The sequence below is a fragment of the Gorilla gorilla genome, chromosome 20 (genome assembly GCF_029281585.2).
Source record: "Gorilla gorilla gorilla isolate KB3781 chromosome 20, NHGRI_mGorGor1-v2.1_pri, whole genome shotgun sequence".
Classification (NCBI taxonomy): Eukaryota; Metazoa; Chordata; class Mammalia; order Primates; family Hominidae; genus Gorilla; species Gorilla gorilla.
Window position 1 is genome coordinate 10,013,376 of NC_073244.2, and position 17,716 is coordinate 10,031,091.

At 51.8% G+C, this 17,716-nt stretch overlaps 1 protein-coding gene across 1 annotated transcript; it reads left to right on the forward strand.

The window, feature by feature from the left end:
- Positions 1–1,747: 1,747 nt before the first annotated feature.
- Positions 1,748–12,146, forward strand: EBI3 (Epstein-Barr virus induced 3). The gene is made up of 5 exons (XM_063701969.1): positions 1,748–2,023; positions 3,608–3,740; positions 5,470–5,648; positions 7,000–7,157; positions 9,270–12,146. The coding sequence occupies exons 1-5, from the start codon at positions 1,957–1,959 to the stop codon at positions 9,420–9,422; spliced, it is 690 nt and encodes a 229-aa protein (XP_063558039.1). The 5' UTR covers positions 1,748–1,956; the 3' UTR covers positions 9,423–12,146.
- The last annotated feature ends 5,570 nt before the right edge of the window (positions 12,147–17,716 follow it).

Genomic DNA, 17,716 nt, shown 5'->3' on the forward strand with positions numbered 1-17,716 from the left:
GTCTCACTCTATCTCCCAGGCTGGAGTGCAGTGGCGTGACCTCGGCTCACTGCAACCTCCTCTCACTGCAACCTCCACCTCCCGGGTTTAAGCGATTCTCCCACCTCAGCATCCCAAGTAGCTGGGATTACAGGTGCGCACCACAACGCCCGGCTAATTCTTGTATTTTTAGTAGAGACAGGGTTTCACCATATTGGCCAGGCTGGTCTCGAACTTCTGACCTTGTGACCCGCCCGCCTCAGCCTCCCAAAGTGCTGGGATTAGAGGCATGAGCCACCACACCCCGCCCTCTGTCTTCTTCTCTTATCTCTCTGTCTCTCTTTCTGTGTCTGTCATCTCCCCGTATCTCTATTTCTGTCTTCCTGTCTTGTTTCTGTCTCTCTTTTGTCTCTCTTTCTCCATCTCTGTCATCTCCCCATCAGTCTTTTTGTTGTTGTTGTTGTTTTTGAGACGGAGTCTCACTCTGTCACCCAGGCTGGAGTGCAGTGGTGTAATCTTGGTTCACTGCAACCTCTGCCTCCCAGGTTTAAGTGACTCTCCTTCCTCAGCCTCTGGAGTAGCTGGGATTACAGGCGTGTGCCACCACGCCCAGCTAATTTTTGTATTTTTAGTAGAGACAGGGTTTCACCATTTTGGTCAGGCTGGTCTCGAACTCCCAACCTCAGGTGATCCATCTGCCTCGGCCTCCCAAGGTGCTGGGATTACAGCCGTGAGCCACCGTGCCCCACCATCTCTCTATCTCTGTCTATCCTACTCTCTCATCTCTGTCTCTCTGTCTCTGTCTCTCATCTTCCCATCTGTGTCTCTCTTTCTGTCTTCCTCCCTTATCTCTGTCTCTGTGTCTCTCTCATTTCCCTATCTCTGTCTTCCTCTCTTATCTCTGTCCCTCTGTCTCTCTTCCTCTGTCTGCTCTCTGTGTTTCTCTTTCTCTGTTTCCATCATCTCCCTGTCTCTCTCTGTCTCTGTGTCCTCCTCCTCTCATCTCTGTCTGTCTCTCTCATTCCCTTGTCTCTCTCTGTCTCTATCATCTCCCTATCTATCTCTGTGTCCTCCTCCTCTCGTCTCTGTCTCTCTGCCTCTCTCATCTGTATCTCTCTGTCTCTGTCTCTGTCATCTCCCTGTCTCTGTCTCTGTCTCTATCTCTGTGTCCTCCTCTCATCTGTCTCTCTGCCTCTCTCATCTGTATCTCTCTCTGTCTCTGTCTCTGTCATCTCCCTGTCTCTCTATCCCTCTATCTCTGTGTCCTCCTCTCATCTGTCTCTCTGACTCTCTCATCTTTGTCTCTCTGTCTCTGTCTCTGTCATCTCCCTATCTCTGTGTCCTCCTCCTCTCGTCTCTGTCTCTCTGCCTCTTTCATCTGTGTCTCTCTCTGTCTCTGTCTCTGTCATCTCCCTGTCTCTGTATCCCTCTATCTCTGTGTCCTCCTCTTCTTGTCTCTGTCTCTCTGCCTCTCTCATCTGTGTCTCTCTCTGTGTCTCTGTCTCTGTCATCTCCCTGTCTCTCTGTGTCTTCCTTCTGTCTTCTCTGTCTCTCTGCCTCTCTCCCCCATCTCTGCCTCTGTCTCCCTCCATGTCCCCGAGCCCCTGCCTGCCTGCCTGGGGTTTCCCCCGCTTCAGGGCAGCGGAAGGAAGGCCAGCAGGACATGCTGTACTGGGAAAAGCCAGCAGGTCTCCACTTCTCCCTTTCACAGCCTCCTCCCCCCGCCCCCACCCTCGGGGCCTTCCGAGCAGGGGTGGCCTGTGCTCCCCAGGGGGCTGGGGCTCCTCCACACCCCAATTCATCTCCCTAGCGGCCCCACGAGCCCCGCCAGTGAGTCAGACCTGAAGGAAGTCGGGGAGGGGGCGGGCCTTGACCCTGGGCTGGGCTTTCCCCTGGGCAGGTCCCAAGTCCTCACCTCCCCTCTCAAGTCTCCCACGACGTTCCCACCCGCTCCTGAGAGCAGAGCTGGCCGCAGCCATGACCCCGCAGCTTCTCCTGGCCCTTGTCCTCTGGGCCAGCTGCCCGCCCTGCAGTGGAAGGAAAGGTATGTGGGGCCCCTGGGGGGCTGGGGGGCCCAGGCAGACGGACATGACACGAGGACTGGCCTCGGATCATGTCTGGGGTGGGAAATCACATGCCTCCCGTGCCCAATGGTGGGATGGGGTTACCCTCCCATCGTACAGATGGAGGAACTGAGGCACAGAGAGGCAGAGTGCCACGTTGGGGGTGGAAGGATGTCACCTTGTGGGTGATAGGGACTGGCAGTCACAGCTCAGAGGTATCCATAGAGCTACACAGACATAGCTACACAGACATGGGAATTTCAGTCACAGTCATTCATTTTGTTTCTTTTTGGTTTTGTTTTTTGAGACAGAGTCTCACTCTGTCGCCCAGGCTGGAGTACAGTGGCACCATCTCAGCTCACTGAAACCTCCATCTCCTGGGTTCAAGCGAGATTCTCCTCCCTCAGCCTCCCGAGTAGCTGGGATTACAGGCACCCGCCACCATGCCCGGCTACTTTTTATATTTTTAGTAGAGACAGGGTTTTACCATGTTGGCCAGGCTGGTCTTGAACTCCTGACCTCAGGTGATCCACCCGCCTCGGGCTCCCAAAGTGCTGGGATGACAGATGTGAGCCACCGTGCCCGGCCGACATTCATTCATTTTGCACTAGAGAACATCTCCATGTCCTTGAAGACAAAATGGTTACAGCAGGGCATGGTGGCTCATGCCTGTAATTCCAGCACTTTGGGAGGCCAGGGCGTGAGGATCGCGAGTCCAGGAATTCGAGACCAGCCTGGGCAACATAGTGAAACCGGCCCCCACCAATCTGTACAAAAAGTTAAAAAATTAGCTAGATGTGGTGGCACGTGCCTGTAGACCCAGCTACTTGGGAGGCTGAGGTGGGAGGATAATTTGAGCCCAGGAATTGGAGGCTGCAGTGAGCTATGATTGTGCCACTGCATTCCAGCCTAGGTGACAGAGTGGGATACCTTGTCTCAAAATAATAATAATAATAATAATAATAATAATAATTTATAGGCTGGGTTTGGTGGCTCACGCCTGTAATTCCAGCACTTTGGGAGGCCAAGGCAGGTGGATCACCTGAGGTCAGGAGTTTGAGACCAGCCTGGCCAACATGGTGAAACTCCCTCTCTACTAAAAATACAAAAATTAGCCAAGCGTGGCAGTACATGCCTGTAATCCCAGCTACTCGGGAGGCTAAGAATCGCTTGAACCCGGGAGGCGGGGGTTGCAGTGAGCCGAGATCTCGCCACTGCACTCCAGCCTAGGCGACAGAGGGAGACTCCCTCTTTAAAAAAAAAACAATTACAAAAGAGAGAACACAGTAAAATCTCTCCCTCTTACCCGAGTTCCTCTCTGTAGATGCTTAAACCTCAGCTTCCCTATCTGGAAAATGGGCTAGTAGTTCTCACCTAGATGGATTGCAGTGGGGATAAAAGATGACAGATGCCTTTCGTCCATGTACCTATTTATTCCGAAAGCCTTTATTAGGCACCTACCATGTACCTGGTGCTGGCTGGCAACGTGGCAGGAGCCCAGCGCACGGGAGGGCTGTGACAATCTGGGGGTAAACCAGAAGCTCACTCTTTCTGTCTTCCTCCAGGGCCCCCAGCAGCTCTGACACTGCCCCGGGTGCAATGCCGAGCCTCTCGGTACCCGATCGCCGTGGATTGCTCCTGGACCCTGCCGCCTGCTCCAAACTCCACCAGCCCCGTGTCCTTCATTGCCACGTACAGGTCGGAGAACCTGGAAGGGGGTCTCAGGGACACTGGACTTCCTGGAGAGCCCAGAACTCTGGCCCTGAGAGCCCTGGGGTCAGGAAAACTGGAGACCCCGACATCCTGAACCCCAGGCCTATGGAATTCTAGGGCGGCCCCGTCCAATAGAAATATACTTTCTGGGCCAGGCACAGTGGTGCATGCCTGTAATCCCAGCACTTTGGGAGGCCGAGGTGGGCAGATTGCTTGAGGTCAGGAGTTTGAGACCAGCTTCGGCAACGTAGTGAGACACTGTCTCTACGAAAAATTTTAAAAATTGGTCAGGTGCAGTGGCTCATGCCTGTCTGTAATCCCAGCTACTCCGGAGGCTGAGGCAGGAGAATAGCTTGAACCCAGGAGGCGGAGGTTGCAGTGAGCCGAGATGGCGCCATTGCACTCCAGCCTGGGCAACAGAGCAAGACTCCATCTCAAAAAAAAAACTACTTCCTGGGTTGGGCACAGTGGCACATGCCTGTAATCCCAGTACTTTGGGAGGCTGATGTGGGAGGATCACTTGAGGTCAGGAGTTTGAGGCCAGCTTGGGCAAAATAGTGAGACCCTGTCTCTAAAAACAATTTTTTAAATTAGCTGGGCCTGGCCAGGCGCGGTGGCTCACGCCTGTAATCCCAGCACTTTGGGAGGCCGAGGTGGGCGGATCAGGAGATGGAGACCACCCTGGCGAACACGGTGAAACCCTGTCTTTACTAAAAATGCAAAAATTTGCCAGGCGTGGTGGCACGCGCCTGTAGTCCCAGCTACTCGGGAGGCTGAGGCAGGAGAATTGCTTGACCCAGGAGGTGGACGTTGCAGTGAGCCAATATTGCATCGTTGCACTGCATCCTGGTGATAGAGTGAGACCCCGTCTCAAAAAAGAAAAGAAAAAATTTCGAAAAAGAAAAAAAAATTAGCTGGGCATGTTGGTACTTGCCTGTAGTCCCAGCTACTCTGGAGGCTGAGGTGGGAGGATCACTTGAGCCCAGGAGTTTGAGACCAGCCTGGGCAACATAGCGATATCCTGTCTGTACTTAAAATCAAAAAAATTAGCTGGATGTAGTGGCACACATCTGTAGTCCCAGGTACTTGGGAGGCCGAGGTGGGAGGATCACTTGAGCCCAGAAGTTCGAGACCAGCCTGGGCAACATACTGAGACCCCCCCCACATCTGTAGAAAAAAAATTTAAAATTAACCAAGAGTGGTGATGCGTGCCTGTAGTCCCAGCCGCTCTGGAGGCTGAGACAGGGAAGATCCCTTAAGCCAGGAGTTCAAGGCTATAATGAGCTAGGATGATGCCATTGCACTCCAGCCTGGGCGCCAGAGGGATACCCTGTCATGAATGAATGAATGAATGAAGGGATGAATTAATGAATGAATGAAGGGATGAATTAATGAATGAATGAACGGATGAATGAATGAATGAACGGATGAATGAATGAATGCTGACATCCCAGAAACCTTTAGAATCCGGGACCCTAGCATCTAGCTTGGGTTGTAATCCCCGACCTGAACCATCAGGGGCACCATGATGTTGGGGCCCATGCCCCGCCCTCGGGGGGTGGCACGGCCACCACCAGGACCCTACCCCGGGATCCCCATCCGCTGCCCCCTCCTGTTCCTGCCTCTCCTTGGGGTCCCGGGTCAGGCCCGGCAGTAGGAGGTGCTGAGGCCACAGGCACTCCCCGAGGCGCTCAGCGAGCCCCACCCTGTGCAGGCTCGGCATGGCTGCCCGGGGCCACAGCTGGCCCTGCCTGCAGCAGACGCCAACGTCCACCAGCTGCACCATCACGGATGTCCAGCTGTTCTCCATGGCTCCCTACGTGCTCAATGTCACCGCCGTCCACCCCTGGGGCTCCAGCAGCAGCTTCGTGCCTTTCATAACAGAGCACATCAGTGAGTGGGGGCGGCAGTGGGGGCGGGGGCGGGGCTGCCGTCTCCTTCCAGCTCCCCGCACCCCACCTCCCACCTGTCCTCCAGTCCTGCGGCTGCACCTTCACACTTAAGCAAAAATCTGACCCCTTCTTCCTCCTCCTCTACCAGTACGTGGAGCACCCCCATCATTGACAGCCCAGTCCCCTCCATCCTGAGCCCTGGCCTCCACAGTCTGTCCTTCCCACAGCAGCCACCAGAGGGCGCCTGAGAGCACCTGAGTCAGGGCCAGTCCCTCTGCCTACAGCCCTCCATGGTTCCCACCTGCCTTGGCGTCAAAGCCCAAGTCCTTCCTACTGCCCACCAAACCCTGGAAAACCTGCCCTGTCTCCTCCACGCCCTCCCCTCCTCCCTGTCTCCCCCTTGCTCACTCTGCTGTAGCCACATGGGATTCCTTGATGCTCAACATGCCAGGAATAGTTCTGCCCCAAGGCTTTTGCATGGGCGGTGCCCTCTACCTGGAACACCTTCCCCAAAATGTCCCCATGACTTATTCCCTCACCTCCTTCGGGTCTCTGTGCATACATCACCTCCTCAGTAAGACCTGTCCTGAGTAGATTATTAAAAATTGCAAGCCCTGGCTAGGCTCAGTGGCTCACACTTGTAATCCCAGCACTTTCGGAGGCTGAGGCAGGCCGATCACCTGAGGTCAGGAGTTTGAGACCAGTCCTGGCCAACATGGTGAAACCCTGCCTCTACTAAAAATACAAGAATTAGCTGGGCATAGTGGCAGGTGCCTGTAATCCCAGCTACTCAGGGGGCTGAGGCACGAGAATCACTTGAACCCAGGAGGCGGAGGTTGCAGTGAGCTGAGATTGTGCCACTGCACTCCAGCCTAGGCGAGAGCGAGACTCTATCTCAAAAAACAAAACAAAACAAAACAAAAATTGTGGCCACTGCCATTCCTGCACTCCCAGCTTTCTTCCCTATTCTGTGTGACCTATGGATTTATTTCCTGTCTTCCCCTGATGGATTGTGAGTTCCATGAGGACAGGGCTAGGTCAGTTAAGGTCACTGTTTTGTCCCCTCTGTGGCAGCCCCAGGCACACAGTTTCTCAATAAATATTTGTTGGTTGAGCCAGGCATGGTGGCTCACAGCTACTCAGGAGGCTGAGACAGGAGAATCGCCTGAACCTGGGAGGCAGAGGTTGCAGTGAGCTGAGATCGCGCCACTGTACTCCAGCCTGGGTGACAGAGTGAGACTCTGTTTCAAAACAAACAAAATATATATATAATATGTTGGTTGAATGAATGAGTGAATGAATGAATGACTGGACTTACTGTCCCCTGACCCCGCTTCCTGCTTGTCCGTCAGTCAAGCCCGACCCTCCAGAAGGCGTGCGCCTAAGCCCCCTCGCTGAGCGCCAGCTACAGGTGCAGTGGGAGCCTCCCGGGTCCTGGCCCTTCCCAGAGATCTTCTCACTGAAGTACTGGATCCGTTACAAGCGTCAGGGAGTGGCGCGCTTCCACCGGGTGAGGAGGATGAGGGGGAGGCTGGAAAGGTGGTGCCTGGCAGAGGGAATGGTTTTTACCAAGACCAGCAGGTGTGCTGGGCTCTCGCACATAGCTTGTGATTCTGGGTGCATTGAATAAGAGCAGTCCAGCAATCTGATTCCTAGGCCTCTACCGAAAAGGATGGAAAGCAGGGACTTGCACAAGCCGTTGCACACCCGTTTTTGTTGTTGTTGTTATTGTTTTGAGACAGAGTCTCGCTCTGTCGCCCAGGCAGTGGCACAATCTCTGCTCACTGCAAACTCTACCTCCCAGGTTCAAGCGATGCTCCTGCCTCAGCCTCTGGAGTAGCTGGGATTACAGGCACGTGCCACTATGCCTGGCTAATTTTTGTATTTTTAGTAGAGATGGTGTTTCACCATGTTGGCCAGGCTGGTCTCAAACTTCTGATCTCAGGTGATCTGCCTGCCTCGGACTCCCAAAGTGCTGGGATTACGGGCGTGAGCCACCGAATTGTTCACTTTATTGATTGATTGATTGAAACAAGGTCTAGCTCTGTCACCCAGGCTGGAGTGCAGTGGCGCGATCTTGGCTCGCTGCAACCTCCGCCTCCCAGGTTCAAGTGATTCTCCTGCCTCAGCCTCCTGAATAGCTGGGACTACAGGCGCCCACCACGCCCGGCTAATTTTTGTATTTTCAGTAGAGATGGGATTTTGCCATGTTGCCCAGGCTGGTCTCAAACTACGGAGCTTAGGTGATCCACCTGCCTGGGCCTCCCAAAGTGTTGGGACTACAGGTGTGAGGACTTCATCTGGCCAGAATTAGCCATTTTAAAGTGAACAATTCTGGCTGGGCAGGGTGGCTCACACCTGTAATCCCAGCACTTTGAGAGGCCAAGTTGGGAGGATTGCTTGAGTCCAGGAGTTGGAGACCAGCCTGGGTAACATAGTGAGACTCCCATCTCTACAAAAAATTTAAACATTAGTTGGGTGTGGTGACACACACCTGTACCCCCAGTTACTCAAGAGGCTGAGGTGGGAGGATCACTTGGGCCTGGAAGATTGAGGCTGCAGTGAGCCGTGTTGGCACCACTGCCTTCCGGCCTGGGTAACAGAGAGAGACTCTGTCTCCCAACTTAAATAAATTAAATAAAATAAAAAGCACGGTTAGGCTAGGTGCAGTGGCTCATGACTGAAATCCCAGCACTTTAGGAGGCCAAGGCAGGCAGATCACTTGAGGTCAGGTGAAACCCCATCTCTATTAAAAATACAAAAATTGGCCTGGCGCGGTGGCTCATGCCTGTAATCCCAGCACTTTGGGAGGCTGAGGCAGGCAGATCACGAGGTCAGGAATTCAAGAACAGCCTGACCAACATGGTGAAATCACAGCTCTACTAAAAATACAAAAATTAGCCGGGTATGGTGGCGGGCGCCTGTAATCCCAGCTACTCAGGAGGCTGAGGCAGGAGAATGGCTTGAACCCGGGAGGTGGAGGTTGCAGTGAGCTGAGATCATGCCACTGTTCTCCAGCCTGGGTGACAGAGTGAGACTCCGTCTCAAAAACAAACAAACAAAAATTAGCCAGGCATGGTGGCGGGCGCCTGTAATCCCAGCTATCTGGGAGGCTGACGTGAGAGGATGGCTTGAGCCTAGAGGCAGAGGTTGCAGTAAGCCAAGATTGCCCCACTGCACTCCAGCCTGGGCAACAGAGTAAGACTGTCTCAAAAAAAAAAAAAAAAAAAGCATGGTTAATATAGTGGGACCAGGGGTAAAGGGAGGTATGGGGTCCTATCCCAGAGGTCCTGGTTTAGTCCCAGGGAGGAGAAAAAAGAGGATTATAGGGATCAGGGATGTCCTGATGAACAAAGACCCTCCTGGGTGAGACATCCACAGGGGCTAGTGTGGTCCAGGAAGGATTCGTGAGAGAGGTGGCTCTGGGGGCCACACAGACAGAGGCCGGGACTGGGAGGAGCCCATGATGCTATTTGGGGTGGGGCCGCACAGCTGGGGCCGGAGTCCTGGACTGGAGCCTGCAGGGGGCAGGGAGGACTGCACGCTCCGTTGTGTGGTTCTGTGCACAGTGGCCCCTCTCCATCTTCTCGTTCTAGTGACCTGACGCTCTCTCTTCTCTCAGGTGGGGCCCATTGAAGCCACGTCCTTCATCCTCAGGTCTGTGCGGCCCCGAGCCAGGTACTACGTCCAAGTGGCGGCTCAGGACCTCACAGACTACGGGGAACTGAGTGACTGGAGTCTCCCCGCCACTGCCACGATGAGCCTGGGCAAGTAGCAAGGGCTTCCCGCTGCCTCCAGACAGCACCTGGGTCCTCGCCACCCTAAGCCCCGGGACACCTGTTGGAGGGCGGATGGGATCTGCCTAGCCTGGGCTGGAGTCCTTGCTTTGCTGCTGCTGAGCTGCCGGGCAACCTCAGATGACCGACTTTTCCCTTTGAGCCTCAGTTTCTCTAGCTGAGAAATGGAGATGTACTACTCTCTCCTTTACCTTTACCACAGCGCAGGGCTGACTGAACTGCCACTGTGAGATATTTTTTATTGTTTAATTAGAAAAGAATTGTTGTTGGGCTGGGCGCAGTGGATCGCACCTGTAATCCCAGTTACTGGGAAGCCGACGTGGGAGGGTGGCTTGAGGCCAGGAGCTCGAGACCAGCCCAGGCCACATAGCAAGACCCCATCTCTAAAAAATTAATATAAATATAAAATAAATTAGCCAGGTGTGATGTTGCGCACCCACAGTCCCAACTACTTGGGAGGCTGAGGTGGGAGGATCACTTGAGTCCAGGAGGTTAAGGCTGCAGTGAGCTGTCATCACACCACTGCCTTCATGCCTGGGCAACAGAGCAAGACCCTGGTTTTTTTGTTTGTTTGTTTGTTTGTTTTAATCATAGTTGAAGCTGGGTGCGGTGGCTCACGCCTGTAATCCTGACGCCGAGGCGGGCAGATCACGAGGTCAGGAGTTCGAGACCAGCCTGACCAACATGGCGAAACCCGGTCTCTACTAAAAATACAGAAATTAGCTGGGCATGGTGGCCTGCGCCCGTAATCCCAGCTACTCAGGAGGCTAAGGCAGGAGAATCGCTTGAACCTGGGAGGCAGAGGTTGCAGTGAGCTGAGATTGCACCACTGCACTCCAGCCTGGGCAACAGAGCAAGACTCCGTCTCAAAACAAAAACAAAAAAAATAATAGTTGAAATGAAGACTCCAGCTGGGTATGGTGGCTCACGCCTGTAATCTCAGCACTTTGGGAGGCCAAGGCAGGTGGATCACTTGAGGTCAGGAGTTCAAGACCAGCCTGGCCAACATGGTGAAACCCTGTCTCGACTGAAAATACAAAAATTAGCCAGGCGTGGTGGTGGGTGCCTATAATTCCAGCTACTTGGGAGGCTGAGGCAGGAGAATTGCTTGAACCCGGGAGGCAGAGGTTGCAGTGAACTGAGATCTCGCCACTGTACTCCAGCCTGAGCGACGGGGTGACTAAGACTCCATCCGAAAAAAAATAAGGAAATGAAGACTCCTCTTTTCACTTAGATGAGCTCCAGCGAGGACTTAGCCCTAAACCAAAGGACACAGACACCACAAATCCCCACTCCCATAGTGTCAGGGCTGGACCAGGGGACATCATGGGCCTGGGGATGCCAGGGTGGGGTGGCAGGGATTCCGCCTGGAGTGGGACAGTAGAATCCATTCAGGGGCAGGTGCGGTGGCTCACGTCTGTAATCCCAGCACTTTGAGAGGCCGAGGCGGGTGGATCACAAGGTCAGGAGTTCAAGACCAGCCTGGCTAAGATGGTGAAACCCCATCTCTACTAAAAATAATAGTACAAAAAATTAGCCAGGCGTGGGTATCCGCCTGTAGTCCCAGCTACTCGGGAGGCTGAGGCAGAAGAATCACTTGAACCCAGGAGGTGGAGGTTGCAGTGAGCCAAGATCGCGCCACTGCATTCCAGCCTGGGCGACAGAGCGAGACTCGATCTCGAAAAAAAAAAAAAAGGAATCCATTAAGAATCCATTCAGATTAGCAGTTAGGCTGGTTCGCCCAATGTCAGCCTCGTTGAGGATAGACACCAATAAGGTATGAGTGGCTCTGGGGAGATTTAACTGAACAGTGGGCAAGGAAGGCAGCCAGGCCCTGAAGGAGAGAGAAACAGCCTTGGGCTTGTCTGTGGGTTCCACTTGGGTCACCAGTCAAAGGTCACCTCCTCCGAGAAGCCTTCCCTGACTACCCCATCTGTGGCAGGTAGAGTAACACTCCCCAATCCCGCAAAGACATCCATATTCCAATCTCCAGAGCTCACGAATATTTTGCCTGATGCAGCCAAAGGAACTTTATAGGAGTGATTACATTAATAATCTCAAAGGTCTTTAAAGATGAAAGATCTTTCATCAAATTAATGAAAATGGGCCGGGCACAGTGGCTCACGCCTGTAATCCCAACACTTCATGAGGCCAAGGCAGGAGAATTGCTTGAGGCCAAGAGCTCCAGACCAACCTGGGCAACACAGTGAGACCCCCATCTCTAAAAAAATAAAATAGGCCAGGCATGGTGGCTCATGCCTGTAATTCCAGCACTTTGAGAGGCCGAGGCGAGTGGATCACGAGGTGGGGAGTTCGAGACCAGCCTGACCAATATGGTGAAACCCTGTCTCTACTAAAAAATACAAAAGTTAGCCAGGCGTTGTGGCACACACCTGTAGTTCCAGCTACTCGGGAGGCTGAGGCAGAAGAATTACTTGAACCTGGGAGGGGGAGGTTGCAGTGAGCCAAGATCGTACCACTGCACCCTAGCCTGGCAACAGAGCGAGACTCCGTCTCAAAAAAAAAAAAAAAAAAATTAAAAATTAGCTGGGCTTGGTGGCTCACAGCTATAGTTCCAGCTACTTGGGAGGCCAAAGTGGCAGAATCTCTTGAGTCCAGGTGGAAGAGGCTACAGTGAGCTGTGATCACATCTCTGCACTCCAGCCTGGGTAACAGAGAAAGACTCCATTTCAAAAAAAAAAGCCAGGCGCGGTGGCTCACACCTGTAATCCAGCACTTTGGGAGGGTGAGGTGGGCAGATCACGAGGTCAGGAGATCAAGACCATCCTGGTGAACACGGTGAAACCCTGTCTCTACTAAAAATACAATTAAAAAAATTAGCTGGGCATGGTGGCGGGCGCCTGTAGTCCCCACTACTTGGGAGGCTGAGGCAGGAGAATGGCGTGAACCTGGGAGGCGGAGCTTGCAGTGAGCCTTAGATCGTGCCACTGCACTCCAGCCTGGGAGACAGCGAGACTCCTTCTCAAAAAAAAAAAAAGAAAAAAAAATTATTTCTAAAAAATTTAATAGATGCCAGGCACAATGGCTTACGCTTGTAATCCCAGCACTTTGCGAGGCTGAGGCGGCTGAATTGCTTGAGCTCAGGAGTTTGAGACCAGCCTGGGCAACATAGTGAGACCCCATCTCTACAAAAAATACAAAAGTTAGGCAGGCATGGTGGTACATGCCTGTGGTCCCAGCTACTCTGGAGGCTGAGGCAGGAGGATTGCCTGAGCCCAGAAGGTTGAGGCTTCAGTAAGCTATGATTGTGTCACTGCACTCCAGCCTGGGTGAGACAGTGAGACCCCGTCTCAAAAAAAAAAGATTAATAGGGATGGGGTCTCACCATGTTCCTCAGACTAGATTCCAACTCCTAGTCTCAGGCAATCCTCTCACCTTGGCCTCCCAAAGTACTGGAATTACAGGGCTGATGAGCCACCATGCTCAGTCCATTTTTTATTTCTGACCTGTAAAACTATAATAAATGTGTGTCGGGCAGATGCAGTGGCTCATGTCTATAATCCCGACATTTTGGGAGGCTAAGGTGGGAGGATCACTTGACCCCAGGAGTACTAGACAAGCCATGGCAACATATCAAGACCCTGTCTCTCAAAAAAAAATTTTAAATTTAGCTGGGCATGGTGGCATGCACTTTTAGTCCCAGCCACTTGGGAGGCTGAGGTGGGAGGATCTCTGAGTCTGGGAGCTTGAGGCTGCAGTGACTATGATCATAGCACCGCACTCCACCCTAGGTGAAAAAGCAAGACCTGTCTCAGAAAAAAATATAAATAAAACAAATGCGTGTTGTTTTCAGACACTGAGTTGGTGGTCATTTGTTACAACAGCCGTAGGCCCCTCAAGCATCACCTACAATTGCCCCTTTCCATCACTATCCATGGTCAAAAGATAAAGCTGCAACCTTGGCCAGGTGCAGAGGCTCATGCCTGTAATCCCAGCACTTTGAGAAGCTGAGGCAGGTGAATCACTTGAGCTCAGGAGTTCCAGACCAGCCTGGCCAACATGGTGAAACCCCGTCTCTACTAAAAATACAAAAATTAGCCAGGCGTGGCACACGCCTGTGGCCCCAGTGACTTGGGAGGCTGAGGCAGGAGAGTCACTTGAACTCAGGAGGTGGAGGCTGTGGTGAGCTGAGATCACGTCACTGCACTCTAGCCTGAGCAACACAGTAAGACTGCATCTCAAAACAAAACAAAACAAAAATGCTGCAACCTATGTAGTTCAGAGATCTGAATTGGGTTTTCTTTGCAATTCTGGAATCAGGCAACACCTCATTTCATCAAATTGAATTAGCTACTAAAACGCCAGGTGTTTGCTCTAGGTCTGGCTGCCCTCCGCGCAGAAAGCCAATCACCGAGGCAACAAGGATTGCCAGGGAGGAAGGCTTTATCCTGCCGCTGCAGTCAAGGAGAAGGGGTGGTAAAGTCCCGTATGTCTCCCTGACCAACTAAAATTGGGGAGTTTATATAGCTGGGGAATGGGAGAAAACAAATTCAGGGAGGGTGTTAAGGAAGTAATCTTGATGGATGATGGGGTCTGGCCTCTCATTGTCTGGATGTGATGATCCGATGAGTTTCAGTTCCTTGCCTGATGGTCAGTTTCCTGAGGAAGGAACCAAGATGAGACAAATGTAAATTTCAAGTTTTAAGACTAGGGAGGATCCATTTCTATGTTTATTCAAATAATCATAAGTATTCGTTTTATGGAACAATTGGACCAGTTTCAGAATGTTTCCATGAGCTGAGCAGACAACATTAGGGGTTCTTTTTCTTTCTTTTTAAAGTCTGTTAAACCATCCACTTTTTTTTTTTCCGAGACAGAATCTCTCTCTGTCGCCCAGGCTGGGGTGCAGTGGCGCGGTCTTGGCTCACTGCAACCTCTGCCTCCTGGATTCAAATGATTCTCTTGCCTCTGCCTCCCAAGTAGCTGGGACTACAGGCGCCCATCATCACACCCGGCTAATTTTTGTATTTTTAGTAGAGATGGGGTTTCCCCATGTTGGCCAGGCTGGTCTTGAACTCCTGACCTCATGATCAACCCGCCTCGGCCTCCCAAAGTGCTGGGATTACAGGCATGAGGCACCATGCCCGGCCAAACCTTCCACTTTTGCAAAGCAGGTTTTACAGAGTTTCACTCTTGTTGCCCAGGCTGGAGTGCAGTGGTGATCTCAGCTCACTGAAAAAGAGGTTGGTTTCATAGACAGAAAAAGGCTGAGTAAAGCAGAAGTAGAAAACAAAAAGTGGTTTGGTCTTTTCAAAGTTACTTTTCTTGTCAAGTTTAGAGCAAAGGAGACTATCGTGCTGGCTAAAACAGGCCTGTTCAGGGATTTTTTTTTTTTTTTTTTTTGAGACAGTCTCGCTCTGTCACCCAGGCTGGAGTGTAGTGGCACAATCTTGGCTCACTGCAGCCTCCACCTCCCGGGTTCAAGCGATTCTCCTGCCTCAGCCTCCCAAGTAGCTGGGACTACAGGCGTGTGCCACCCTGCCCAGCTAATCTTTGTATTTTTAGTAGAGACAGGGTTTCACCATGTTGGCCAGGATGGTCTCAATCTCCTGACCTCGTTATCCACCCGCCTCCCAAAGTGCTGGGATTACAGGCATGAGCCACAGTGCCTGGCCTTTTTTTTTTTTTTTTTTTTTTTGAGACAGAGTCTGGTTCTGTTGCCTAGGCTGGAGTGCAGTGGCATGATCTGGGCTCACTGCAATCTCCGCCTCCCAGGTTCAAGCAATTCTCAGGAGTCAGCCTCCCAAGTAGCTGGGATTACAGGCACCCACCACCACACCCCGCTAATTTTTTTTGTATTTTAGTGGAAACGGGGTTTCACCATGTTGGCCAGGCTGGTCTTGAACTCCCGAGCTCAGGTGATCTGCCTGCCTCTGTTCATGGATTTGACTATTCCCTCTCTTTCTCTCCCTCTCTCTCTCTCTCTCTCCCCACTTCCTTCCAGTTCTCGATTTCTTGGAAAACCAGAAAAACAACTTAGTTTCAGCTTGGTGTAAAACTTCTGCATGAGGGACTTCATTTTGGTTTAGTCTTTTGGGCCTAGTGCAGGAGCTGAGTCCAAACCAATGGCTTCCTGTAAACTTTATTTAACACCATTCCTTGTCCCATATTATTGCCTTCCTGGTGCCAGAAAAAGGGGTCCCTAGCCGGGCGTGGTGGCTCACACCTGTAATCCCAGCACTTTGGGAGGCTGAGGTGGGTGGATCACCTGAGGTCAGGAGTTCAAGACCAGCCTGACCAACATGGAGAAACCCCGTCTCTACTAAAAATACAAAATTAGCCGGACGTGGTGGCACATGCTTTTAATCCCAGCTACTTGGGAGGTTGAGGTAGGAGAATAGCTTGAACCTGGGAGGCGGAGGTTGCGGTGAGCCGAGATTGTACCATTGCACTCCAGCCTGGGCAACAAGAGCAAAACTCCTTCTCAAAAAAAAAAAGGAAGGCTACTCAGTTACAAAGTAGGGCATCGTCAGAAAACAAGAGGAGGAACACCTTGTCTTTGTTTTAAGGTTTTTATTTTTATTTTATTTATTTATTTATTTTTGAGAAGGAGTCTTGCTCCGTCACCCAGGCTGGAGTGCAGTGGCACGATCTTGGCTCACTGCAACCTCCACCTCCCAGGTTCAAGCGATTCTCCTGCTTCAGTCTCCTGAGTAGTTGGGATTCAGGCAGGTACCACTGCGCCCAGCTAATTTTTATATTTTTAGTAGAGACGAGGTTTTACCGTGTTGGCCAGGCTGGCCTTGAACTCCTGAGCTCAAGTGATCCTCCCACCTCAGCCTCCCAAAGTGTTGGGATTACAGGTGTGAGCCACCATGTACAACCGGTTTTAAGTTTTTCTTATATAGGGGTCTTATCTATGTGAAAGCTATGTCCACGTGTAGGTGGGCTGACCGCGTGACAAAATGTAGTACTTTGTCGACTTAAAGAAAGTTATCCTGGCTGGGTGCAGCGGCTCACACCTGTAATTGTAACATTTTGGTAGGCCGAGGCCAGCAGATCACTTCAGCCCAGGATTTCCAGACCAGCTTGGGCAACACATGGCGAAACCCTGTCTCTACAAAAACTGCCAAATATTAGCCAGGTGTGGTGGTACCTATAGTTCCAGCTAACTCGGAAGGCTGAGGTGGAGGATCGCCTGAGCCGGGAAATGGAGGCCACAGAGAGCCATGATTGTGTTACTGCACTCCAGCCTACGTGACAGAGCGAGACCCTGTCTCAAAAAGTATACATACATATCCTTGCCATTTTAGTGCCTAAGTACATTACACCATGACTATAACGATATTTTCTTTTTTTTTTTTTTTTTGAGATGGAGTTTCACTCTTGTCGCCCAGGCTGGAGTGCAATGGTGCGATATCGACTCACCGCAACCTCTGCCTCCCAGGTTCAAGTGATTCTCCTGCCTCAGCCTCCCAAGCAGCTGGGATTACAGGCATGCACCACCATGCCCGGCTAATTTTGTATTTTTAGTAGAGACAAGATTTCTCCATGTTGGTCTGGTTGGTCTTGAACTCTCGACCTGCACCACCGCACCTGGCTAATTTTGCATTTTTAGTAGAGACGGGGTTTCTCCATGTTGGTCTGGTTGGTCTTGAACTCCTGACCTCAGGTGATTCGCCCACGTCGGCCTCCGAAAGTGCTGGGATTACAGGCGTGAGCCGCCATGCCCGGTATCTTTTTCTTTTTTTTCTTTTTTCTTTTTTTTTTGAGATGGAGTCTCACTCTGTCGCCCAGGCCACAGGGCAGCGGCACAATCTCGATCTCAGCTCATTGCAACCTCAGCCTCCTGGGTTCATGCAATTCTCCTGCCTCAGCCTCCCAAGTAGCTGGGATTACAGGTTCCCGCCACCATGCCCGGCTAATTTTTGTATTTTTAGTAGAGATGGGGTTTCACCACGGTGGCCATGGTGACCAGGCTGGTCTTGAACTCCTGACCTCAGGTGATCCACCCTCCTCGGCCTCCCAAAGTGCTGGGATTACAGGCATGAGCCACCGTGCCTGGCGACTATAACGATCTTAAAAGCATACATTGCTATGCAATATCAGGACATCTGGACCTTCCATTGTTGTAGGAGTATGTCCTCCTAGGCATTTGTAAGACGTTTTCTCAATTGTAAACATCTTATGACCCTGGGTCGTGACTGGCAGCGAATGTGCCTTGTTAATTTTAAGATGGAGTTGATTTTTGGCCAGGTGCAGTGGCTCATGCCTGTAATCCCAGCACTTTGGGAGGCAGAGGCGAGCAGAT

Excerpts from the sequence above, each read along its gene's own strand:
- EBI3 (XM_063701969.1), top strand. The coding sequence starts at position 1,957 with ATGACCCCGCAGCTTCTCCTGGCCCTTGTCCTCTGGGCCAGCTGCCCG. Across the intron at positions 2,024-3,607 it reads GCCCTGCAGTGGAAGGAAAG|GGCCCCCAGCAGCTCTGACA; the intron begins GTATGTGGGGCC and ends GTCTTCCTCCAG. Across the intron at positions 3,741-5,469 it reads TCCTTCATTGCCACGTACAG|GCTCGGCATGGCTGCCCGGG; the intron begins GTCGGAGAACCT and ends CACCCTGTGCAG.